Source organism: Balaenoptera physalus, assembly GCF_965194825.1.
Source record: "Balaenoptera physalus genome assembly, chromosome: 10".
In the NCBI taxonomy this organism is placed as follows: domain Eukaryota; kingdom Metazoa; phylum Chordata; class Mammalia; order Artiodactyla; family Balaenopteridae; genus Balaenoptera; species Balaenoptera physalus.
Genome location: NC_138889.1, coordinates 9,378,235 through 9,401,764, shown reverse-complemented (window position 1 = coordinate 9,401,764; position 23,530 = coordinate 9,378,235). Strand labels below are relative to the sequence as shown.

Genomic DNA, 23,530 nt, shown 5'->3' with positions numbered 1-23,530 from the left:
GAATCAGAGGCAGTGGGGCAGGACGGGGCTCCTCCCTGGGAAACCCGGTCAGGGGTGTGGAGGGTGACTGACATGGGTCTGAGATTCCCAACAGCTCCACCCCACGCAGGGAATGTCACCATGAAGCTCCCCCCACTACACTGTGGACACACTGGGATCCAAGGTGGAGTATAGCCCCCTTCCTCCCAGAACTGGGTCTCCCAGCGAGCTCTGGCTCATCCCCAGGGGTCCGTGAGCGCATAAATGACCCTGTTGACCCGCCCCCATGGGAGGGGGTATATTGTTATTCCAGATAAAGAGCAAAGAGCAAAATGGCCTTGGGCATGGGGAAGGGGAGGAGGGGGAGGCCCTTGGACAGGCCGAGGAGGGGGCCTCGCTGCTGGGACGGTTCACAGTCGGCTCCTACCCCTTCCAAAGACCACATGGTGGTTCAGGGCTGAAGGAGGAGAGAGAGGTGGGGAGAGAGGGCGATTTCCCATCTCGCAGGGAGGCAGAAGCCGGCAGAGCTGGTCAAACTCATGCTGGCCCCTGCTGGCTCCTCTGTTTCCTAGAGACCAACGCCATCACGAGAGGGCGTGACCTGGACCACCTCCCAAGTGGGCTTTCCAGAAAAGCAGTGAAGCACAATCAGAGCAGAGGGCTGTGGGTGGCCAAGGGGCCTGAGTTGCCTACTGTCTTGGTTGTCATCTCTGCTGCTTCTCAAGTCAGCAGAGAATTATTTCCCGCTGAGAGTTCCAAGCAGGAACCGGAGGGGCACCAGGGAAGTGGCCCTTCTGGCTGGGACGTTCTGCCAGGACTTGGGCTCTGTGCCTGGTGCAGTGGCCCCCGGAACCCGGGTAAGGGGGGAGGTGTGACCTCTTAGCCAGCCAGCCTGCAGCACAGCGAGTGAGCCGGGGATCTGATCCTGAGTGCAGATCCTGTTCAGCTCTTCCCCGCCGTCCTTCCTTCAGTGGAGACACAGTGACCTTCCTGGCTCCCACGCCCCTACTGTGAGCCTGGTCTTATCAGACTAGAGGATTCTCTTTGCCCCCAACACCCCGAGGTCAGAAAGATGGGGCGGGGGAGCAGCACCCGCTAGGCCACGGCATTCCCATCACCTCAGGCCCTGAGCTTCCGCCCAGCTCCCAGAACACTTGGGGTGAAAAGGCCCAGGTCCAGCGCTTGCTGGGCTGTGAGGGCGTGGCTCCTGGGGGGCTGGCTCTTTCCCATTCCACAGGACCCTTCACTTCTCCCTCACGTTGAAACACTTCCACCAGACCTCCTCACATTGTGAAGCTTCCCACCCACAGGTGTACCCTCTCTCTCCCCTCCGTCCTCCCCTCCATCCCCACACTGGCCTCTCCCTTGTCACTGGGGTACTGACTCCACGCACCAAGGCTCGGAGACCATCGAGTTCCTTTGGCCACTTAGCTCTCAGCTGCGGTTTCTAGCCCTTACTGGGTTTTGGGAAGAGACCTGGGGTGTGTGTGTGTGTGTGTGTGTGTGTGTGTGTGTGTGTGTGTGTGTGTGTGTGTGTGTTGTGTGTGTGTGTGTGTGTGTGTGTGTGTGTGTGTGTGTGTGCGCGCGCGCACGCCTGCGTTTCTTTAGATAAATCCACAGAGTCACATGAAATCAGTGACAGGTTGACACCGTTATTTCAAGATTCATCGCTCTGAGTTGCCAGCAGAGGAGCCGTAGCCAACTCCTTCCCACCACCAACACTTTTTTTTTCCAGGCATAATTTATAGCAGTGGGGTGAATTTGTTTCCAAAAGATGAATATCACACTATCAGCAACAGCTGCCTCTCGTTCTTATTTGTTTTTAAATTTGACTCAAAGTCCAATCCTCTGTACACATCCGAAGCTGTAAATCCTAAAGCGACTGATTACATGATTTAGTAAACAGGTTATATTATATAATGTGCAATTAAAGCGGGGCTCCGCGGCGCCACCTACAGGCAGCTTCTGGGAAGGGGAGCTGGGCCCGAGACTCATTTTGGACCAGGCTCTCCGCGGAAGGAAAATAAACGGCATTGCGCCAGGCTTGAGGCGGCTGCTCCGGAGGGAGAAGCTGAAGCCAGCCAGGTTACTAATGCAGCCTTTTGGTCCCTCCTGCTGAGTTCACGGTGTTATTTCTGCCTCCTGCAAATCTGTCTAGACGTCAGAACCCAGGCCTGGGCAGCTGCTCAGAGGGGCGGACCTGGGGTTGGGGGAGGGGGTGGTAGCCACCTGGGGGCTCCTGGGCTGGGGGACGCAGAGGAGGGCTCCTGGCTCTCTCGGCCTCAGGGACCTCCTTCCCTCACTCTCAAATGAGGGAGCCTTTGGAATGGAGCTTCAGATATTTCCATTCTACTCAGCAGAGTTTGTGTTCAGCGCTAACCATGGCAAAGACTTTCAGAATATTCTGGTGAATTCCCTCATTTTGCAGACCTAGAGAGAAAGTGACTTGTGCAGGTCGCACAGAGAAATGGCAGAGCTGGCTGTGGAATCCAGACTTTTTTGACCCTAAGCACAGGCTCCGTCTGATCATGGGAGTTTAACAGATGAGGAAACTTGAGGCCCAGACTTCCACAGCCTCTTCTTGCAGCAAGGGAAGGCAAATGATAAAATACCTCTAGTGTGTCCAGAAGGGCTCCTAGGGGGCCTCACCGCTGCCTCTTAGCTGCCCTGATGTGGAAGAAAGGAGGGAAGGAGGGAGGGAGGGAGGGAAGGAGGGAAGGAGGGAGGGAGGGAGGGAAGGAAGGAAGGAAGGAAGGAAGGAGAGCAGGGCCAGTGCTCGCTCCCCGACTCCTCTGCCCTGACTTACAACACTCTTCAGATGAGTTAGGCTCTGGGCCTTCAAGGATTCTAGCTTCTCCAAAGAGGTTCTGTAAGAGTGGGCAACATTTTTGAAAACCTATCCAGGAGAGGAGAGGAGACTTACTTCCCGGGGCTAAGAGAGAAACTGGACCAGAAGCGGGGTGTGGAGAGGGGGAGGGGAAGGGAGGGGTGGATGAAGAAAACAAGACCATCAGAGTGCAAGAGGGTGGAAATGTCCCCCCACCGTACCCTGTGCCAGCCACCCGCCCAGTCTCCAGTCGATGGGCTGGGACAGTGCGGGGCCACAGGGAAGTTGGTCCATTCATCCCCTCTCCTACCTCAGGCCCTACAGTGGAGGCTCAGCCAGGGTCAGGGAGCAAGAACGGATGCTGTGGGGCTGGCTGGTCCGAGAGTTCCCAATTACACTTTGTTTCTCATCCTTAAGGCCCTGAGCCCCCAACCCGGCACCCCAGCCCAATTACTGCCGGGCACCGTTAACCCCTTGGTGCCCCAGGCCGTTAATGGAATGTTAATTGGTCTAATGGGTTTCATGTCAACAAGTCCTAATGAGCTCCTTCCTAACGAGCTTGGATCTTTTTTCTAAGCCCGTTTGTCAACACGCTGGCGTTTGGGCTCCAGATGGAGGGCCGCACCTGGCTGGGGAGCTGGAGCTGAGGAAACAGAGGGAGTGGGTGCTCCGGCGCTGCTCCTCCCCTCTTCCTGAGCCGTGTCGTTCAGGCCCCCTCAGCCACCCCCAGCCTGTGCGCACTGCCTTCCTCGGCTCCTGAGCTCTGGAAAATGGCAGTTTTAGCTCCTTTTGAAGATAATGTCAGTGACAAATTATTTTTTCTTGGATATCATTGTGGGGTTGAGTGTTGCATTAGGGTTTTTTTTTTTTTTCCCTCCTAGCTGCCATCTAAGAAAAGTTTTCAACGTTAAAAACAATCTTTTGACATGGGAAATTTCTCGGTGGTAAATCACTCCTCCTGTGTCCTCCATTTGCGTCTTGGCTGTGCTGCCTCCGGTGACCTGGTGTCTGGTGACAGAGGGCTGGGGCCCCTGGGCAGGGCGGAGCAGCCTCCGGCCACAGACACATGCTCGGAGGCCCTGGACAGGCCTGCTGTGCCCTCCACGCTCCCAAAGGAAGCGCAAAAACGGCAGGTTTCCCCAGAGGCCTGGGTGCCCAGCGATGGCTCAAGGAGCTCCCCACGTCCCAGCTGTGGAGCCTCAGCTCAGAGAAGTCAGATTCCCACGCTCCTCTCAGGGATGGTCCCACATGGACCTTCAGCCCCCCCAAGCCCAGCTGGAGGGAGGAAGGAGCGCATGTGCGGGTGAGGGGGCGTGTGAAGAAAAGGGTGAGCTTCCGGAGATGGGCACCGGGTCTCCCCCAGCATCAGGTTACCAGACGCTTCTGTGCCTGAGCGAGCAGGGAAGGAAACTTAAGCCCCTGATGAAAAGGCCTCCTGTTTTCTTGCAGGAGAAGCCCCCAGAGGGCAATGGGGCAGTGGCCTAGTGGCCTGTGGTGACCCCAGAGGGGAGGAGGGGGAGGGGCAAGGGCCATCTGGGTCCTCAGAAAATTGTTCCCGTGGCCTCTGGCCCCTGCTCCAGAGTCCAGCAGGCTGCAGACTGAAAAATCTCTTCTCAGCCTGGACGGTGGTGGTTTCTGGTTGCAGACTACTCTTAGCCATCTCTCTTTACCCCCAGGTAGGGCAGCTATCCAGCTGTTGCAAGTATTTCTAGGGACAGAGACTCTCAAACGACCCTACCTCCCGTTGATTGACAGTGAACAAAAGAATGCAGACTAAAGAGCCCTCTTTTTACCCCAGATCCTCCTCATTGACCTTCCTGTGCTTTGCCTTTGTGATGACTTTCTCATCCGTGGAATGAGGTACCAAAAGACCCAAACCCAAGGTGGAAGGGAACTAGTTGCCCCTAAAAGGGGAGAAAATCTGCCTCCAGACTCTGCCCCCAGGCTCCCCCTTCTGGAGGCTGATGGCACTGCAGCCCCTCAGAAGTTCGCTTTTTCCGGCCAAGGAGCATCTAAGATTGGTGCTCCCGGGAAGGGATCCTGCCTCAGTACCCGTAGGCCTCATCCAAAGTTACCTCATCTGCCAGAGTCCCAGGAAAGGCTGAGCCTAGCACACCCCTGAAATACCCCTTTTTCCTTTATTCCCTCTGGGTCCTAAAGAGAGAGATTCCACGCCCAATTTAATATCTCAGAAGTCTTCATTCTGGAAGTTCTTTCTGATGTCTCAAGAAGTCTATATCCTCTTCCCTCCCCCCCCCCCGAACCCTCTTCACTCCACTCTTTCCTTCCTTGGGTGTTTTCCACCTCCCAGACAAGACCCAGCCATGAAAATAGGCAATGGTTCCCCGCCTGTGGAGTTTGGCTTCCCCAGGGCCCCCTTCCGAGCCTCTTTGCAGAAGTAAAGCCTGGATCTCAGTGCCTAGTGTGTGTGAGACGGGGTGACCCTGGGTGCTTTTGCTGCAAAGACGTCCTGGCAGTCCATCTTCTGAAGTGAGGCCAGGGTGGGCGAGGTAGAGGTAGCGGTGGGGCAAAGAGGAATTACCTGCAGTCTCGACATTTCAGCACAGGAAAAGGCATCCCTCCCTGTGCCTTCTCCATGGGAACCTCTGTTCATTTTCTTCCTTCCCGCTGGACCATCACCTCCCTCCCTCGGGAGAAGGCCTTGCCTCCTCTCATCTGTCTCCCCACCCCAGCACAGTTCTTTGCATGTAGTTGGCACCTGATAAACATTCGTTGAATGAATGTCTGGATTTCCAGTGCTTTCACACGTGCGCTTCAGGTCAAAGCACACCTGGTACTTCGGAGACTCAGGTCAGCCAGAGCTGATCTGTCCACCTCTTCCTGAAAAAGAACCAACACAACAAGACACACACACACACACACACACACACACACACACACACACACTCCACATAGGGTCCTGGAGACCCTCCCTTTGACTCCCTCAAACTCCCACAGAATTCAGGTATGTGAACATTTTGGAAGACCCTGGGGAGGGTGTGGTGGGAGGACATCAGGTGGGAAGAGGATGGAGCCCCGAGGTCCCCAGGGAGAGGAAGGAAGGAGAGGGACGGTCTGACTGTCATACTCTCCAAGGTTGCCCGCTCATCAGCGCCCTCCTGTATCAGGCAATTAGCCGTGGTTTCCAGCTCTAAATATTTCAGGGCATCTCCTGCAGCTAAACAGCTCTCGCAGCATTCTGTTTCCTTGGGTGGCACTGCCAGGCTGTCTCCACTTACGCACCACTTTGTGATTCAAGAAGAGACCTTGAGGCCAAAGGGGGCAGCTCGCTTACGGGTGATGGGGTGGGGTGGGGGGTTGGTACAGTAGAGCAGCCCGGAACGGGGAATCTGGAGAGCTTGGGTCCATCCCGGCCTCCCCAGCACTCCCCTCCCCCCCAAACACACACACTTCTCTCCTCTTGCCCTCTGCCTCCGCCTCTGTAAGAGGACCATTTGCTTCGGGCGGCTCTTCTGGCCCCAGGTGTGGTTGAAGTCTGGGTTGAACCAAGGCCAAGGAAAGTCTTCTAAGAGAATGTGCAGGCACGTCTGTGTGGCCGTGGTCCCTGTTCCCGGCCTCCTTCCCTTCCCGGCACACCTCCCGGTGGTCGCCCCAGGGTACTTGCTCCACTCTCGAGTCTGAGGAGGAACCAGCGTCCCACGTCCCTCTCCACCACTAGGGGGCGTCGTGAGCACACCTGGGGGGGTTAGTGTGGTGCTGGCAGACCCTGGGGACAGGGAGGGGGGATCTGGAACCGTGAGGGCTGAGGCTTCCACCCCGAGAGTGCAGGTGGCAGCTCCGGGAGGCCTGGGGAAGGGAAAGCACCCTTGACCGTGGGGTGCCCTCATGGCCGCCAATTCCCCTGAGCTGCCCCCAGCCAAGCCCCGCCCCCCCCAGGCCAGAGCTGGTACTGAACAAAGCAGGGGTGCGGGTGCACAGGTTGTTTTACATGTGATTTGAATAGTGTTTCTTGCAAGTCAGCGTAGCGCAGCAAGCCTCACCCCACCCAGGCTTCTCCCCTTAACTCTCATTCGTCCCCCCCGAAGGGCTTCCAGCCCTTGCTGTATCCAGTCAGTCCTGGTGGCCCAGCCTGGGAGCATGTCCAGCCGCTGGGCCCTGGGGCTCCCTGCGCTCAGCTATTAACGGTGCGGCCCCGTTTCTCCCGCCACAGATCCTCCATGTGAATCCATCCCATGATGCAACATGCCTCCCCAGCCCCCGCTCTGACGATGATGGCCACGCAGAATGTCCCTCCCCCTCCCTACCAGGACAGCCCACAGGTGAGTGCGACTGACCGCCGGGAGGGGTGTGGTGGCCTTCCGGGGGGCGGAGGGCAGGGCCAGACCTCCCTCAGCTCTTCCCCTGCCCGGCCTGGGGCGCCTCTCTGGGAGAGCACGGCAAAGCCAGACCCCTGAGGGGAGTCATGCACTTGGCAAAGCCCTGGGTTCAGATCGCACCTGAGGATCTGTCACCGGCATGGAGGACCGTGGCACCCCAGGGTGCTGCACCTAGCCACGGGCCTGTGCCACACACCCCCGCCCCCGTCACTGCTCAGAGCAGACGTCAGATGAACGCACTGAACCCCTCACTCGGGGAGACCCAGGTACAGGTGAATCGAGTCTGCCTCTGGGTGTTTGGGGAAACTCTTGATCAGAGGTTTCCTCTGCCAGATCCCCCTAGTCACCGGTCTCTGCCTGCCTATTGGAGGAATCTCCCTTCTCTTCGGGACTCTGCCAGCTTCTATCCAGAAAAAGGCCAGGGCTGTTTCCCTACACTCTCTCATCCTTTCCTCTGGTTCCCAGTTTCCATCCCTCAGCTCAGATACAGCAGACCCCGCCGAGCTCTTCCTGGCTGCACCTCCTGCGGGTCACCCTGTCTTCCTGTTCTCGCCTCTCCTCCTCTGGAAGCCTGGCCCAGCTTCTGTGGGTTGGTCTCTGGAGGTCCTGGAGACCAGTCACTTCTGATCTTTGCCCCCGCGTGCGCACCTTCCCTCCACGCTTGGTTCTTTGAGACTCAGAGTTCATCATGAGGCTGTGCGTTCACAGAAGCCTCCACCTTCGCACTTCCCTGTTTTCTCAATTATTAATTGAGTACCTATAATGTGAAATGCAGCCAGCTAGAATATTCCTTCATTCATTTCACAAATGTGCAGTGAGCCCCTACTGTGTGCCAGGCCATCATTCTCATTCTTTCTCCATCGCCGGTCTTTGCCCTGCTCTGCTATCCCTCACTCATTAGGGTTTCAGACACAGCCCTTCTCCTGACCACAGGGAAGATCTGTGCCGTATGGGAAGGACACGAAGACGCAGACCCAGGGTGCATCACTTTAGGTCCTGTGGCCCCGACACCCGCAGCCTGGTGTGAACATATGGTGCTGCCCTATCTATCCTGTTATCCGCCCATGAAATGACCGCTTTACGGGGTGTCCAGCACGCGGACCCCCACTGACTCCTACCCCTGTATAAGTGCAGAAGCACTGACCTTTGAGCGCATGTCCTTTTGTCCCACCCCCGACCCCGCTCCCACATTTCAACTCCGTGCTCCTTCCTGGGCTCTCCCCACCCTGACCTCAGCTTCAGCAGGCCCTCTGTTCACATCAGTAGCTCTGTACAAACGACCATGGGTTGGACTTGGCATTTGCACAATTCCTCTGTTTGAAAGCTTCCAGGTGTGCAGCTATGTCAGGGCCTTTCCCTCTGTAGTCAGAACCAAGTTGGCCTGGACCAGTGGAGACCTAGGAACGTAAGGGCCGTATGGGGGACAAACACCGTCCTCCCTCAGTAGAGCAGACCCATCTGCTATCTGCTTAGGCAGGTTGGGGCACCTGGGGTGTTGATGAAGAGGCAGGAACACCAGCTCCATTTCTTTTGTAGCTGGATGCTGCTCTCCGAGCTCCACAGTGGGGCTGGGGTATGGCAACCGGGACACTGCCTGTGGTTAGCAGGTGGAGGGTGCCAAGGCCCGCACTCCCATCCCCAAGGCTCAGGGACAGACCAGGGCAGGGCCGAGAGGTCAGAGAGCACTGGATTGGCACAGCTGGTGGCAGCTGCCTCTTTGCCTCCAGCCCCACCCCCTGTTTTGCCTTCCTGGGCAGCTGGGAGACGTTTGGGTTTGGTGGGCATTAGCAGGAGAGCTGCAGCGAGGGCCTGTGTTGTCCAAAAATGCTGATCTGGGTGCAGTGAAGTAGGGGAGCCTAATTTAATTCTCAGCATACAGCTGAGGATTCATCCATCCCAGCTGCCGAGGGAGGTGGGGAGGTGGGATTGCAGCCCAAAGGTGCTCAGCACCCCCAGAAGCCACCGCTGAGGTGCTCTAGCCTTTTGGGGGAGGAAGGAAGGCTCCAGTTCCCCATCCAAGGCCTCAGAGCAGAAGCCCAACGCAGGGGCTGTCCCGAGGCTCTCTTCTCTGAGGAGCCACCAGAACCTAACCATCGAAAATACTCACATATACAGCCAAGGAATAATTTGTTCCGGGGAAGCCACACATCTCCGTGTAACCCCAGAGGCCCAGGAATGAAGTCTCAGTGTCCATGGTAAAGTGACCAGGCCAAGGCCTGGGGTCTTTATGGCCTCGGCTAGGCTTCTAGGCTGTGGCTAGATTCCCATGGGCCTTCCCTGAGCCAAACTGGTTCCCAAGGAAACTGACCAGGATGGGGGGATCCTGGGGAGAACTTAGGGCATGGACGGAATGGATGGGGTGGAGGAGGTGGGTGAGGTCTGCAGGACAAAGTCTTCTGACTCACGGGGAAGGGCTGTTCTCTCCAGAGTGCTAGACTTTGAGGCCAGCTGGCTTTCGGGGCGCCCTTCTTCCCACTCTTCGGGGCTTCTAGGAGTGGCTGCCGCATGGGAGTGTCTTCTATGCGAGTTTTCTGCTGGGGAACTTGCTCTTCCTCCTGCCTTCCTCCCTTTGTGCTGTCAGAGGCTGAGCCCCGCTTCTCAGGCGAAGCCCATCGTCCTGGTGAATCAGCTGCTCTTTGACATTCAGTGTTCTCAGGAAAGCCGGGCCCAGTAGGAGTGTGGGCCAGGCACACAGGGGAATCACTTCCTAAACGGGGCTCTCTGGAAGGTATCCCCCACTTCCTCTTCATTCCTTCAGGTCTAATCTCATTACTTTTGGACCCAGTATGACTTGTTTCCTCAAGGCCTGGGCTGCTGAGCACATCTCTTTATCACCTCCTCAGAAACCCAGTTTCTGCCACAGGTAGAAATGGACAGTCTCTGCTACAAAGTCCCCAAAATGAAAAAGGAAGGGAGAAGCAGGGCCCTTCCTCTGAGACCCAGGCAGTCGTTTTAATAATGTTCCCGTTGTGCTAAGGGCTAGCAATACCGAGCATAATCTATTCAAATGCACAGGAGAATCTCACTTTGGAAAATTAGGAATCTGCATTAAAAAATTCCCAAGCCCCGGACCTTCTTTATAATAAATTAGAATTTTTTTTTCAAGGCAAGTTCTTAACTTGGCAATTTCATTTTTGAAGTTTGGGGAATAAAGTTATTAAAAATGAGGGAGGCTTTTTCTTCTTCCCATTTTAGTCCAGAAGCATTAATGGTTATGGCCGCGTGCTATCTGGGCACAAGCCAAGTGGTTTGACAGCTAAGCAGCTTCTGGCCCCTCAGTTCTGTTCCAGTCCGTCCTGGGGACACTCCGTGATTACTTGTAAGGATGTTACTCTGTGTTTATTGTACACTAAAGACAGATCGTGAGTTTAGAAAGCACAAAAGCAACAACCCACTGGAACCCTTCCTGTGGCCTGCTTCCTCCTTCTGGTGGCTCCCTGTTAAATACTGTCAGAGTCACAGCGCCCTCTGCTGTCCACCTCCTGTACCTCAATTCCAGCATGTTGCACCTGAGTCCTTGATCCAGACCCTCACTTTATGCCCCAAGAGGTAGGGCAAGTCACGGGGACTGTGAGAATTCTACGATGATAGTTTAATGAAAACATTGTCTCCAGGGAGACCTGGATATGAGCTAGGCGTGTGGTCCCTCCATTCAGTGCCTACATCACTCTTCCGTTCCTTTGCATCTCTTCCTCAGCCTGGCCATCTGTCACCTCAATTTTCCCAATCCCTCCTCTCACCACCCCAGCACCTCCCCTGATCCTGATGGGATCCTCTGCTATTGTTCCCCTCTCCCGGCAAGTGCCACTCCAGTCTCCCGCCCAGAATTTTCGTGGTAACACCACCACCCTCTCACGTCGTCCATGCACTCTCTTCACCTCTGAAACGTCATTCAGGTTCTCCCATTTCCTGTAACACTCCATGGGCAGCACCACCCACCAAGCAGAGTTCTCCCTCTGTAGCTCCACCAGCAATTTTAGGAAACTGTTGGGTTTACTGGAGAAGGCAGCAGCTTGCCTACCCTCACCTTAAACACCCCCCTCCGCACACACGCACAAACTCCTGCTGTCAGTAACCTCCCCCCACCCTTCCGCAAACACAGACACATACCTGCTGTTCCACAGATACCTTTGCCCTTGGCTTATAGGCAAGACAAACATTTTATCTGGTCTATATGTGTATGTATTCAGCGCTTAGTATCCCTCTGTCTGCGTGTCCCCCGCATGTTGGCCGCGTGAGCATTTGACTAGAAAGCAGAAATCTTAGTGGGATCCAGTCTGAGCCACTAGGCACAGCCCCCTATGAATGTGGGCACTCAGTTCGCAGTTTGGATTAGGAACCAATTGCTACGCAAGTAGCTGGGTGCTTACATAGCATGACTTAACGATGGGTGATATTAAAAGGGTTCTGGCAATTCACCAAGGATGCAGCCTCGTTATTGACCAGAGGGAGGCAAGAAAGGCAAAACTCTCAGTCCAGGGCCAGTATGGGAAGCTCACTTCAGAAGGAAGTCAAGCACTTGCTTGGGACCCTCTGTCCCCCTGCATCCTCCTGCAACCCTCAGAGCCAGGAGAACGGTGTTCAGGACCGCAGGACGCTGTGCTTGGAGATACCCATCTTGTACCAGGTTGGCTAAGGCTGGGCCAGCCGTGTTGGGGGAGGTCAGACCCGTCTCTCTGCCCTCTGAGTATCTTCTTTCCCTCCCTGTCCCGGCATCATTCCCCCTCTGCTCGGGGCCAGGGGAGCAGACATCTGGGGAAGCTGGATGGGCTTTGATCAGTCATTAGGATCCCCATGCTGGTTTCATTAACCGGAGGGGGAGGGGAGGGGACTGGGGCCCCCGGCTGTGAATCCCGCCCCCCTTTCCAGGCCATGCAGCTGGGACGGGCAGAAGCGGGTTCAGATGTTTTCACACTTTACATTCCTCTCATCCCTTTAAGGGCTGGAGCCCCCTGCCTCGCAGGGCCTCCTGCTCAGCTGCTGCTGAGACACATTGGCTCTGCAGCAATAGAGTTAATTCCACAGCTTTGAGAGTCCCCCTAAGCCTTTTCTGTGGCTGTGATTGACGGCTCCCTCTGCCCCTGGGACCAACACCCCAGGGACCCTATGGGTGACCTGCCTTCCCTCACTTTGACTCATCAAAACGGACTCTTCTCTTTCTTTTTTATTTTCTGCTGGGCCTTTCTTCTCTCTGTGCACAGTGACCTCTCTCTCTGGCCCGCTTGGGCCACCCGTGTCTTTAAACTGGACGTGTCCCTCAACTCCATCTCACTCCAGACCTGGATTCTTCATCGTGGCAAAGGCAAAAATAGCCTTTGGGTCTGACTGTGGGGCCTTATGCCTCATTTAGGAGACAGTGGACTATCAACAGGACTTTGCTAGAAGAAACGCTCGCTCTCATGGCCTTGTTTAGGGTTTTTCTTTGATGAACATCCTACCTGAATTCTTATATTTACCAAAAACACACAGACATTTTATTGTCTATCCTCTTGCCTCCAAGCAGGATGAGTGCTTTAAACAGCTACAAAAATAGTTAATGGCCCAAGTAGACAAAGCTTAAAATAAATCAGGAACAGGTGATCCACCAGCAGCGGGCCTAAGGAGCTGGAACCCGCTTTGCCCCCCTTTCCGGTTGATCTCCTAGGAGCTCCGGTGCCTGCGTAGCCCAGCGGGAGGGGGATGGGTGAGCACGCCGGCCCTCGGTGCGTGTTGTCTTTGGAGTCCGTGGTCTGGAGGAGGAAGCGTGGGCTGACTCAACCCAACGTGGTAGAAATTCAGGAATCCAGGCCTGTCCCACTGCACTGCTGATGAATTATACAAATTTGGACAAGTAATTACAGCACTATTTCTTTCATTCACTCAACCATTTCATAAACATCAGGTGTTTTCTGTGGGTCTTGCAGACCCTGTGCCATGTGCCAGGGACACAGAATTAATAGCTCCCGCCCTAATGGAGCTGATTTGGGGCCATTCTGCATCGGTAAAATGGGAATAACTTCTGCCCTCCCAGCCTCACGGGGTTGTTGAGAGTGTGGGTATGAAAAGTACAATGGTGTTTTCCAGCTTTCTTTCACCCATGACCCTGACATTGATTTTTTCACTCTATCTTCTGTACGTCTCCAGTAGCCAAGATTGGATTGAACTTTAATTACTCTCCTTTGTACTGGGAACACAATAGGCATATCAAGTATGTGTTTCTGGCTGTAAACACACTCCCTTACACACATACACAAACATACTGGAACTCACTGGTGTGGGACTATTATACAAGCGAGGGGTCCTCCAGAGATGGATGGGAAAGATGGAGAGCAGCCCGTGCCCAGGAAAGTGCACGAAGCTGGGAGGTGAAAGACTTGGATCCCAGTCTACAGCCTTCGTCCCTTTAGCCGCTGGTCAGCAACCCCCAGAAGTGCAGGCAGGGCGGCAAACATTTTCAAGCCTCATTTTGTAAACCACTGCCTACAAACCCTTTTAAGCGAATTGATTGCTTAAGACCCCCATTTTACACCACAAAGTAACTTTCCTGTGGTTTGTTCTATCTGGTCGGTCCTGGGACGAGAATGCAGGTGACCTAGGCCTGCTGTTCCAGGAGGCTCTTTGAGCAAAATCGGGCTGCCCTTCTCTGCCTCCAGCCCTTCCGCTCCCTGGGCTGACTGGGTTGGGGGGATGTTTGGAGGAGCCATGGTTGACTCCTCTCCATTCTGGATCCCTGAGCCTTTTAACACATCACTCTCTCATTTCCTCATCCCGTCGGTCATTCAGTCACTTAACAAACACGCTGGGACCCCATGGGAGCCAGGCATGATGATGGGAGCTGGGAATCCAGTCCACTCAGGGAGACAGACAAATGAGGGCCCGAAGTGTTACGGGGTTTAAGGTTTGACGCACAGGCAGATAAGGCAGGGGTCCAGGCTACCTGGGCGGGGGGTGTGGAGGATTGGGAAAGGCTTCCTGGGAGAGCTGATGCTCCCTCCAGCTGAGTCTTGAAAGAGGGGTAGGTTTGCACGTGATGGGGGGTCGGGTGGCAGGGTGGGGAGGCGTGGACAGGTCCTGCTGAGGCAGCCCCGGATGCAAAGGCATAAAGATGTAAAGCGTCGGGAAGTTTCAGGCACCTGCATGCAGGAGGGTCTGCTGGGGTGCAGGCAAGGGGTGGGGTGCTGTACCGGAGACAAGGCTGGGTCTGTGAGCAGGTCCAGGCCTGGGGCGCCCTGTGGGCTGTGCCCTCCTCCCAAAACCATCCGTTGTGCCCCCTACCTGTTCAGGCCAAACCTGATATTTACTAAATGGCTTCAAGCCCTGACCTCATCCCAGGTCCTTGGACTCTCTCCTGGTTGCGAGGAAACCAGATCTGGCCCTACTGGCTTGCCTTGGCCCTGCAGGGAGCGTCAGCCCCCCGACAGGCCCAGCCCAGCCCTGTTGGAGCCTCAGCGGCCTCTAGTGGGCTGGGCCTGTGCAGCCCCCCATGTTCTCAGAACACAAGGCTTCCCTGGCCTGGTGGGCCGGCTCTGGGGATGGGCAACCCGCACCCTGCCGGGTCAGAAGAGGGGGTGTCCCCTTAGGAGGGGTGTCTGTGCTGAGTCACGCTGGCAAGGTGCAGACCTCGGTTGCCCAGGGTTTGCAGAAAGGACCCGTGGGAGGTGCGTGGGTGTACGCGTCATGCAGAGCAGGGCAGCTGCGGGGGTACAGGTGTACGCAGGGGAACACGGGAGGTGTAGGTGCCGGGGTGTCTGGGGCCGGGTGTGGACACTCAGTGGGGTTTGGCTTCAGAGGAGAGGGCTAGCAAAAAGAAGCATTAAAGATGCTTAGAAACCAAGATTCACTGAGCCTCAAGGTGCACAATAATGTACCCTCACATATGGTCACTGTAGGCCTGGCAAGAGGTATTACTAGCTCCATTTTTACCTGAGAGGGAAACTGAGGCTCAGGAGAACTGAGCCATTTGTCCAAGGTGACATTGCTAGCGATGGGTAATGTCTCCTTCCACGATACCACGGCCCCTCTCCCTATGCCTGGGCCCGCGCCTCGCCCGCTTCTCTGGGTGCTTATGGGAGAGAGGGTTCCTTCATCAGGGTCAGGGCTCCCAGGGCAGCGCAGGTAGCGGAAGCAAAAGTGGCCAACTGGAGAGTGGGCCGCAGGCTGCTGGCTGCAGGGATTGTGTTAACGGTAACCACCATACGCTGAGTACCTATGAAGGCCCGCTGCTTTGCATACATTATCTCATTTAATGCTAACTAAGTGTGACTACTCCCAATGTATAGATGAGGACCCTGGATCAGAAAGGTTGACCAGCTCTGGGCTGGATGCCCACCACTCCCAATAAGTATGTGGTCGGCAACTGTGACTTCTCTGTTGTGGCCTGAGGCATTCAGGGTTGAGAAGGTCAATCTGCAGCTGAAAAGGTATCAATGGATGCCAAGGCCCACCCACTCCACACCAGTCATCCCTGCATCCCGTAGGTGCTGTGGACACCCTGTCTCAGACTCTGGGGCTGCAACTGGGGCTACAACAGATGTGGTCCCTGCCCTCCAGGATCCCACAGTCTAGTCGGGGGAGAGGCAAGTGGGCAGACGCGGCTGAACGGCTTCCTCAGGGCCCGGAAGCCCAGAGCACAGGGCCCTGACCCCTAGCTGGTGCTCAGCCGCATCCACTGAAGGAGACACACATCCTCACGACGGCGGTGAGAGGTCGGGAGCGGCAGTGCCATTTCACAGATGAGCAAACTGAAGCCCCGAAAGGCAAGGTTGCATGTCCAAGGTCAGCTAGCAGCGAGTGGCAAAGGCGGAAATCCGTTCTATCTGATGCCAATGTCTCGTGCACGCTCCCTCCCTGGGGTGCTAGGAAGACCCTGGCAGTGTTCCACATCTGAGCTACCTGCTCCCACCTCCCAGGAGCAGAAGGGGGGAGCTCTCCGTGGCAGCTGGCGGGAGGCGGCTGCTGCAGGTCCGTGCACCCTGAGGCTTGAAGTCCTGTGCAGTCAGGGTACTGAGCCACCATCAATTAACAAACCACCCTGGTCTTCCTACTTGGGTTCCACCGGAAGCACCGTTTCTGGCACGATCAGGGTTTGGGGAGTTGATCTGTGAGGTCTGTTGGGGGCTGGGGAGACGGGGGCCGGCGACGGGATGGGTGGGCTGGAGGGAGACCCAGAGCCTGAGGCTGGGGAGTGACACTCCATCTGACACTAACGCCCTTCCTCTTCTGCCCCTTTCCACTCAGGGGAAAAGTCTTCCTATTCTCCTCTTCAAAGAAAAGTAATTAAATACGATCACTCCCGCAGTGTGATTTAGTCAGAAAGCCCTTGGTTCCTGTCTCAACCTCGGCAGAAACTGTCTGTGTTCTCCAGCAGTTTCTTTGCTGCAGTGGCTTCTGTTTTCTCATATGTAAAATGGGAGTGCCACCAACCCATTGCACGGGATCCCTGTTGGACGTGAACCCCCGGGGAGAGACTTCATTAGCTCGTTGGAGCACGATGTGCCGCTCTCCCCTGCAACTGGGAAAGGGTGATCCTTAGCAGGAAGGAAAGCATCAGTGGGGCGTTCCGGTGTCAGCGAGGGCGACTGAGGTAGGCAGGGCAGCACCTCGTCAACCACACCACACAGCATCCCCTGCTCATTTTCATGGCCAGACCAGACTGTCAGAGAGGCTGGATCTCTCAGCCCCTGCAGGGCAACAGGAACTTTCATCTCAAGGTGTCACAAACTGAGAATCTGGACAGGGCCCTTTTGCTCCCGGCTTAATGCAGGGCTGGTTCCAGCTGGATGATAGAGAAGAGCCCAGTGGTTAGAGCATCTATGGGAGGCAGGAGGACGGCAAGGACCCTGTATAGGTTCTGGACCCAGCACCGCAGCTCCCAGCGGGCAGGCCCTCCCGGGGAATGCTGCCACCCTTCCCCACCCGCTGGTCGTTATCCTGTTCTCTTAATCAAGCCTCCCAGCCTGCCTGGGTAGGATGTCCAGTGCTGTCCTTGGAGGAAGGTTCCGGGTCTGGGACCAGCTGTGGGCACACCAAGTGCCCTCATAGAGTGTAGTTTCTTCATGTGCCAGATCGAGGAGAATAGGAGGAAGGTACTTGGAGAGAAACTCTGACACTAGTGGTGTGCTGATAAATGTTTAACAACCAGCCCTCTGGTTGGGGGTTGGAAAGAGGACTTGATTTGCAGCATTTGCCAGTCTCTGTGGTGTAATTACTCCCACCATGGTCAGTTTCAGGCTACCGACATGATATCAACCGGCTTGCAAAATTCCTGAAAATTTATCAGTTGGCTTTCATAGGCCAGAGCAAGGGATCTCTGCCCTCCATCTGTCCAGCCTCTCCCGCCGCTTCTATTCTTTAGGCCTAGAACCTTCCCCCAAAACCTTACCACCCAACACCCTCATCCCCCTGCCCCCCGGGCCCTGGGACAGCTGCGGGCCTCTCCCTCTGAGCTCCAGTTCTTGAGAAATGGGTGTCTCTGGCTAGAAAAAGAAATCTATTTGAAGATAAGCATTCTCCAAACCTGGAGGAAATGCAGAGTTTGCTGAATTGGCCCCCAGGAGCTAAATAAATTTAAATCTTCCTCCTCAGGCCAGCTCTGCTCACTTCTCCACCGTCCCCGGCTCTCTAGCCCCAGTAACAGCCTCTCAGCGGGGGCCTCTTGGGATGCTGACAAGTGACCGCTTTTGATTTACACTTTCCTCTGGGCCCCGGCTGGGCTTTTGGCCACACCTTCCCCCAAAGTCCTGCCTAGAAAGGGGAGGTGAGAGGAAAAGGAGCCCCTCCCCTCAGTCCTCCCACTCCTAGAAGCTCATCTGCATAGAAGCCCCTTGTGGATTCCTTCAAGGACACGAGGAAATTCACCCTTAGTGGACTGAGCAGAGTAGAGCACACCAGCCTACCCTGTGTTTTACCCTTAAACGAGCCGTGCACGTAGCTGTGCATCGCTTTATGAAAGATGCACGTGCTGGAAATCTCATGTTGAAGAACTACAGCCACCCCTCCGTATGGGGAAAACTTTATAGAGTTTCCAAAGCACTTTTACACACCGTACGTCATCTAATCTGAGCCCCATGCCAACCCTGGGGGTGGGCAGTGGTCATGAAAGCACCCTCACAGCGTCCAAGCCTGTCACTGTTAGAAGGGATTTCAGATGTCACCTACGTCAGCCCACCCAGCTAGAGAGCGTCCATCGCCTCCGCGGGAGTCTCTGCTTGGCCCCTGCACCAGTGAAAACTCACCACTTCCGGGAGGCAGCCCATCCCAGCCCTGGAGAGCTCAGAGGCTTGGAAACTTACTATTTGGGTTGAGCCCAAATCTGTCTCTGCATTTTACAGATTTAATGCATCGGTTGTAGTTTGACGCTTTAGGGCATACAGAACAGAACTGACATAATCTAATCCCTCATTCAGATATTCAAAGGGGGCTCTCACGTCCCTCCATCTCCTTCCCATCCCCCACATCTTCCTTAACATTGCAGATTCCTGCAAATATTCCTCAGAATCCCTTCAGCAGCCTGGTCCACTCTCCCCTGAGTGTACTTTCCTGCACCTGTCTCAGCTTAGTAGGTGGGGCTGGAAGCTTTGTGTGAGCTGTCCCTCTGCTGATGGGTCCTCACAGAGCATCAGTTTGGGGTTTTTGTTTGTTTGTTTGACAGACACAGTACACTGTGGACATACTGAGCCTTCTGTCAACTAAAACGTGCTGCTAAACGATGTCTCTCCTCTTCTACATTTATGTTATCGATTTTTTTTTTTTTTGGCCAAAGTGTTAGAAGTGTTAAATTCCAACTTATTAGACAAGAATTAATCTTATTAGACTTAGCACGTTGCCAAAATCTGTAAAGATCGTTTGGATCCCCGTTTCATATCACCCATAAGTTTGTTGAGCGTTTCTTCAGACATCCTCTAAATCACTGATAAAAATATTGAAGAAGAGAGTTGAGGAGAAAGCATGTGGCATCTCCTAGAAGCCCTCCTCCCTCTGACATCTCTCCTTTAGTTGTCATCCTTTGGGTGTAGCATCCTAATACACACAATGGTCCACCAGACCACGTCGCTCCACGTTTTCCACGAGGATATCATGGGAGGTACCTTGCTGAGGTCATTTACACCATGTAAATGAAAATGTCTACCATTTTCCTGATCTGCCAGCTCAGTAATCATGTTAAACCCAGAACTGGGCTCCATTATAGCAGCCATTCACCCTAGTCACCCCGGTGCCTAGTACATGGCGGCGACTTGAGAAGTATTGGGAAAAATAATCAGTTGCATTGGTGAATGAAAGAAACTAGCCCAGATCAATGTGAAGATTAGAAGTATACTTAGTTTGTCTGATTCCACCTTATTTCTGTATTTTGAAAATTAGAACAGCATTTGTTTCTATTTTCTTCCTTATAGCACCTCTTTAATACTCATGAATCCTAAAAAGGACACCAGTTTGCTTACTGATGAAAAGGAGGAGCTTAGGAAAGTTGAGGGATTTGCTCAAAGTCAAAAAGCTATTAACAGGAGACAGCAAGAGTCAAGCATGGTACCTTGCTGGCCTCAAGGTACCATGATGCTCCGGCTAGCGCTGAGTTTGGGAAAGTTCCCCCAGCTCAGCCAACAGTGACAAGGATATTTCTTCCTAACAAAAAATGATGGGGATACAGTATATTTCTTTTATGGTCTCAATTTTATTTACCATCCATCACTCATTAATTCATTCATTTAACAAATATTTGTTGAGCATTGACTAGTGCCAGGCTATTCTAGACCCTAGGAACACAACTGTTAACCAGCCCTCTTTGAGCTTACATTTGAGTTGGAGGTGGGAGAGAAAATAACTTAGCAAGTAGATATATAGTATCTGGTCATGATAAGGGCTATGAAATATATAGCCATAATAAGGGCTGTGAAATAAGGCAGGGTAAGGGGATAGCAGGGGCAGAGGGACTCTATTTTACTGTGAAGATGTGGCACGTGAACAGAGATCTAATGAAGAAAATGAGACAGCAAGTGTTTTGTGCTTGTATTCGTGGAAGTACAGTACTCTTTCTTCCAGAAAGCAGGGACCTAGATCATATGATGAACTTTCCAGCTATAAAATATACGATTCTTTCAAGGTGCGTTCACTCGTTTATTCCCTCATTCATTTTCTAAGCAAACACTAAGCATCCAGTTTGGGTGCTGGGGATGACGGTGTGAACAAGGTATTAGCTCGGGAGGCAGACAAGGGTGTCAAGTCCAAGAACACAGTGGGTGAGAGCTGTCAGGCTCTGTGAGCCGGTTGGGGGAAAGCAATAGTTGAGGCACACGTGACATTTCAGGGATCGATTTAACTAAGGAAAATAAAATATAAAAGCATTAAGTTCTGTTATGATGGTTACCCAAAATTTTAAAGCCATTTAACCATTTCTTTAAATGAAATCTTATATGGAAAGTCCAATATACAATATATTTTTAAGAGGTGCTCTGATTGGCGCAAACTTGGGGCCCCAGGGACACCTTCAGAAACATGTAACATAGGAGGAGAGCTACTACCCTAAATATTTGTTACAACTAAGAACAGAAATCTGTTCTTTGTCCACTACAACCTGCTTATCTTCAAGTGCCCAGGTAAACCAAATTTGCAGAACACTCAATTGTCAGTCAAAACCATTAAAAGTTACCTCTGGCTTGTGTTAAATGGGATAAACCTCTGCCCAGTTGAGAACTGACTCAGCTATTTTTTTCCTGCTCTCCAAAGTCATCAAATCAAACCCAACACTGCCCAGTAACAGCCCAAGTGACTCACAAGCACAATTTAAAGGGCTCATCGTTCTGTTTTTCTCTGCCTCTGGCCAGAGGCCACCACCTTAATTTGCATGAAGAACCATCACTTTTATTTTATTTTTCTACATCTTTATTGGAGTATAATTGCTTTACAATGTTGTGTTAGTTTCTGCTGTACAACAAAGTGAACCAGCTGAATGTATACATATATCCCCATATCCCCTCCCTCTTGAGCCTCCCTCCCACCCTCCCCATCTAGGCCCCTAGCCCCTCTAGGTCGCTTTTAAAGTGAGACCACTTCCGCACCACCTGATTTTGGATGGTCCTAAATCGTTCCCCAGAATTTTCTCATTTGAGGAAACACCAGCTTTCTTCCCACTGCAGCATATGTACGAATGGACGCTCGTTATACACTCACACTTCTCTCGTACACATTCTCTTATCCACACACACACCCCACGGGATGAGGTGGACCTCACAGTTCCAGCCGGGGAGCCAGCGGTCCTGGCCCTACTAACCCACGCCTCCTCTCTGTCTCTGCAGATGACGGCGACCGCTCAGGCCCCCTCTAAGGCCCAGGCTGTCCACATCTCCGCACCCTCGGCTGCTGCCAGCACACCTGTGCCCAGTGCCCCCATCGACCCCCAGGCCCAGCTGGAGGCTGACAAGCGAGCTGTGTACAGGTAGGAGACACTTCGGCCGGGCCGCACACAGGAGCCCCCAAGCGGCCTCAGGCCCAGCTCAGCCATAAGAGATGTGAGTGCAGGCCAGCAGGTGGGCTCATGGAAGCCAGTAGCCAGGGCCAGGTCCCTTCTCTCTGAAATCACTCCAGAGAGCCCTCAGCTGGCCGTGCAGGGGTTGGCTCCAGCTTCCTGGAATTGTCCAGGGAGGGAGATGGGGCCTGGGCTGTGTCCTCCAGGAGGACCTCTGCCTCAGCCCAGCTGGGGAGATGAGCCCTGACGAGCATCAGAGCCCTTCACTCAGCAAACGGGCAGCTGCCTCAGGACTGTCCTGGCCCATGTGCCCCATTGTCTCCTTCATTCCAACACTCGCCATCCAGGACTCGGTTGTGAGCAAAACTTTAGTACGCCTGGAAACCACTGGGAGCGCTCGTTAGAACACATATATCTGGACTCCGTGCTCAGAAGTGCTGAATCAGTAGGTCAAGCTGTAGGAGGAGGATATGAATTTTTAACAAGCATTCCAGGTGACTCTAATGCAGCTGGTGCTTGGACCACACTGTGATTCATGGTAGTCTTTGGTTTTTAGCAATAGAGGTTGTACACGACTGTGTAGGTTCTGGTACCCGCCCCGAGATGGGCAGTTTGCTGAGAGCAGGCGGCTTGTCTCGTTTTACTCTGCATCAGCCCCTTGTACCCAGGGCTGGGCCCTGAATGTAGCAGAGGGTGGGAAGGGCTCAGGGAAATTCCGGTCTGTCTTGTGTACGTTGTTGGGGTGAAGATGCGGTCCTCTGAGGGCAGAACTGAACGAGGTCCCAGCAGGGATTTCGGTCATCCTTTATCCATGGGGAGCCCACATCACTAAGAAAAGATGCCCAAGTCAGCACTCAGTATTGAGGTTGGACCCTTGCTCACATTCGCTCGTGTGAGCACATACGTTCGCGTGCATCAGCAGTGGGGTCGACCCCTGGCTGAGCGTGCACTGCAGCGGGCGCTAACTCCAGTCACACGTGGACCGGCCCACCCAGCCCCGCCCATGACAGTGGCTTTATGGCAATGGTGGTAATTATTGCTGTTATTATCATTGTCACTGGCATTATTTTTAGTTACTCAGATGAGCTGAATGCCTCTAATGCCAACAGTTGGGAGTCCAAAGCAGTGGGCCCTGATCCCTAGATTCTGACACAAGGTCCTTCCCAGGCCTGGATAACACAGCTCCCGGGCCCCAGCCTGCCTGGCGCACAGGCCAGGTCCAGCTCCTGCGGGTAGAGACCTCTGCCTTGGGCCCCAAAGAATGCCGGCATCTGGTCACAGGACCTGTCAGAGACCCTGAGGAGGACCCCAGCTCCCCTGCCCCCAGCATGGGACCTGCACTCCTGTCCTCCCTTCACACTTGCCTTGAACCCTTGCTATTACTACGTGGAGATGTTGCGCTGGGCTCCAGGGGAAAGAGGTAAATCTTAAAGGTTATGCATGGGCTCTTCCCTGCCTCTCCAGGAACAGAGACATAATGCCAACAAGAAACCAACACAGAGTGGTCAGAGCTTTGACAGAGAAGGCTTCACGGGGGAGGCAGTAGAGTTTGATCTTCAAGGCTGAGTAAGAGAGCTCAGCAGGAGGAGAAATGGGAGGGGCGGGAGCTTCCGGCAGAGGAGAGCCTGGTGTGTTCCCAGGACGGCCAGTGGCCAGAGCAGCTGGGCGTGGGAAGATGAGACTGCACAGGGCCTGTAGTCTCACCTTGTGCCTGGTGGGGGAACATAAGCAGGGAGCGAGAGTGGCCTGGCCTCTGAAAACTGCCCCGTGGTCTGATGACTTTGGGTACAGTCATCACACCCCATTTAAATCACTGCTGCTCCAAGTGCGGTCCATCGGCCAGAAGCATCACGTCCCCTGGGAGCTCATTGGAGACGCAGAATCTCAGTCCCCACTCGACCTGAGGATTCCCGATCTGCACTTTGACAAGATCCCAGGTGATTCATA

General features: G+C 54.1%; 1 protein-coding gene across 6 annotated transcripts in view; it reads left to right on the top strand.

Annotated features, from left to right (window-relative positions):
• Window positions 1–23,530, top strand: part of PKNOX2 (PBX/knotted 1 homeobox 2) — a 257,918-nt gene that overhangs the window by 174,447 nt on the left and 59,941 nt on the right. For all 6 annotated transcript variants that reach the window (XM_082475901.1, XM_082475905.1, XM_082475900.1 and 3 more), the window contains 2 exons: window positions 6,978–7,086; window positions 21,414–21,553. In XM_082475901.1, the coding sequence (XP_082332027.1) occupies window positions 7,000–7,086; window positions 21,414–21,553 (227 nt within the window). In that variant the 5' untranslated portion in view covers window positions 6,978–6,999. The remainder of the gene's footprint in view (window positions 1–6,977; window positions 7,087–21,413; window positions 21,554–23,530) is intronic.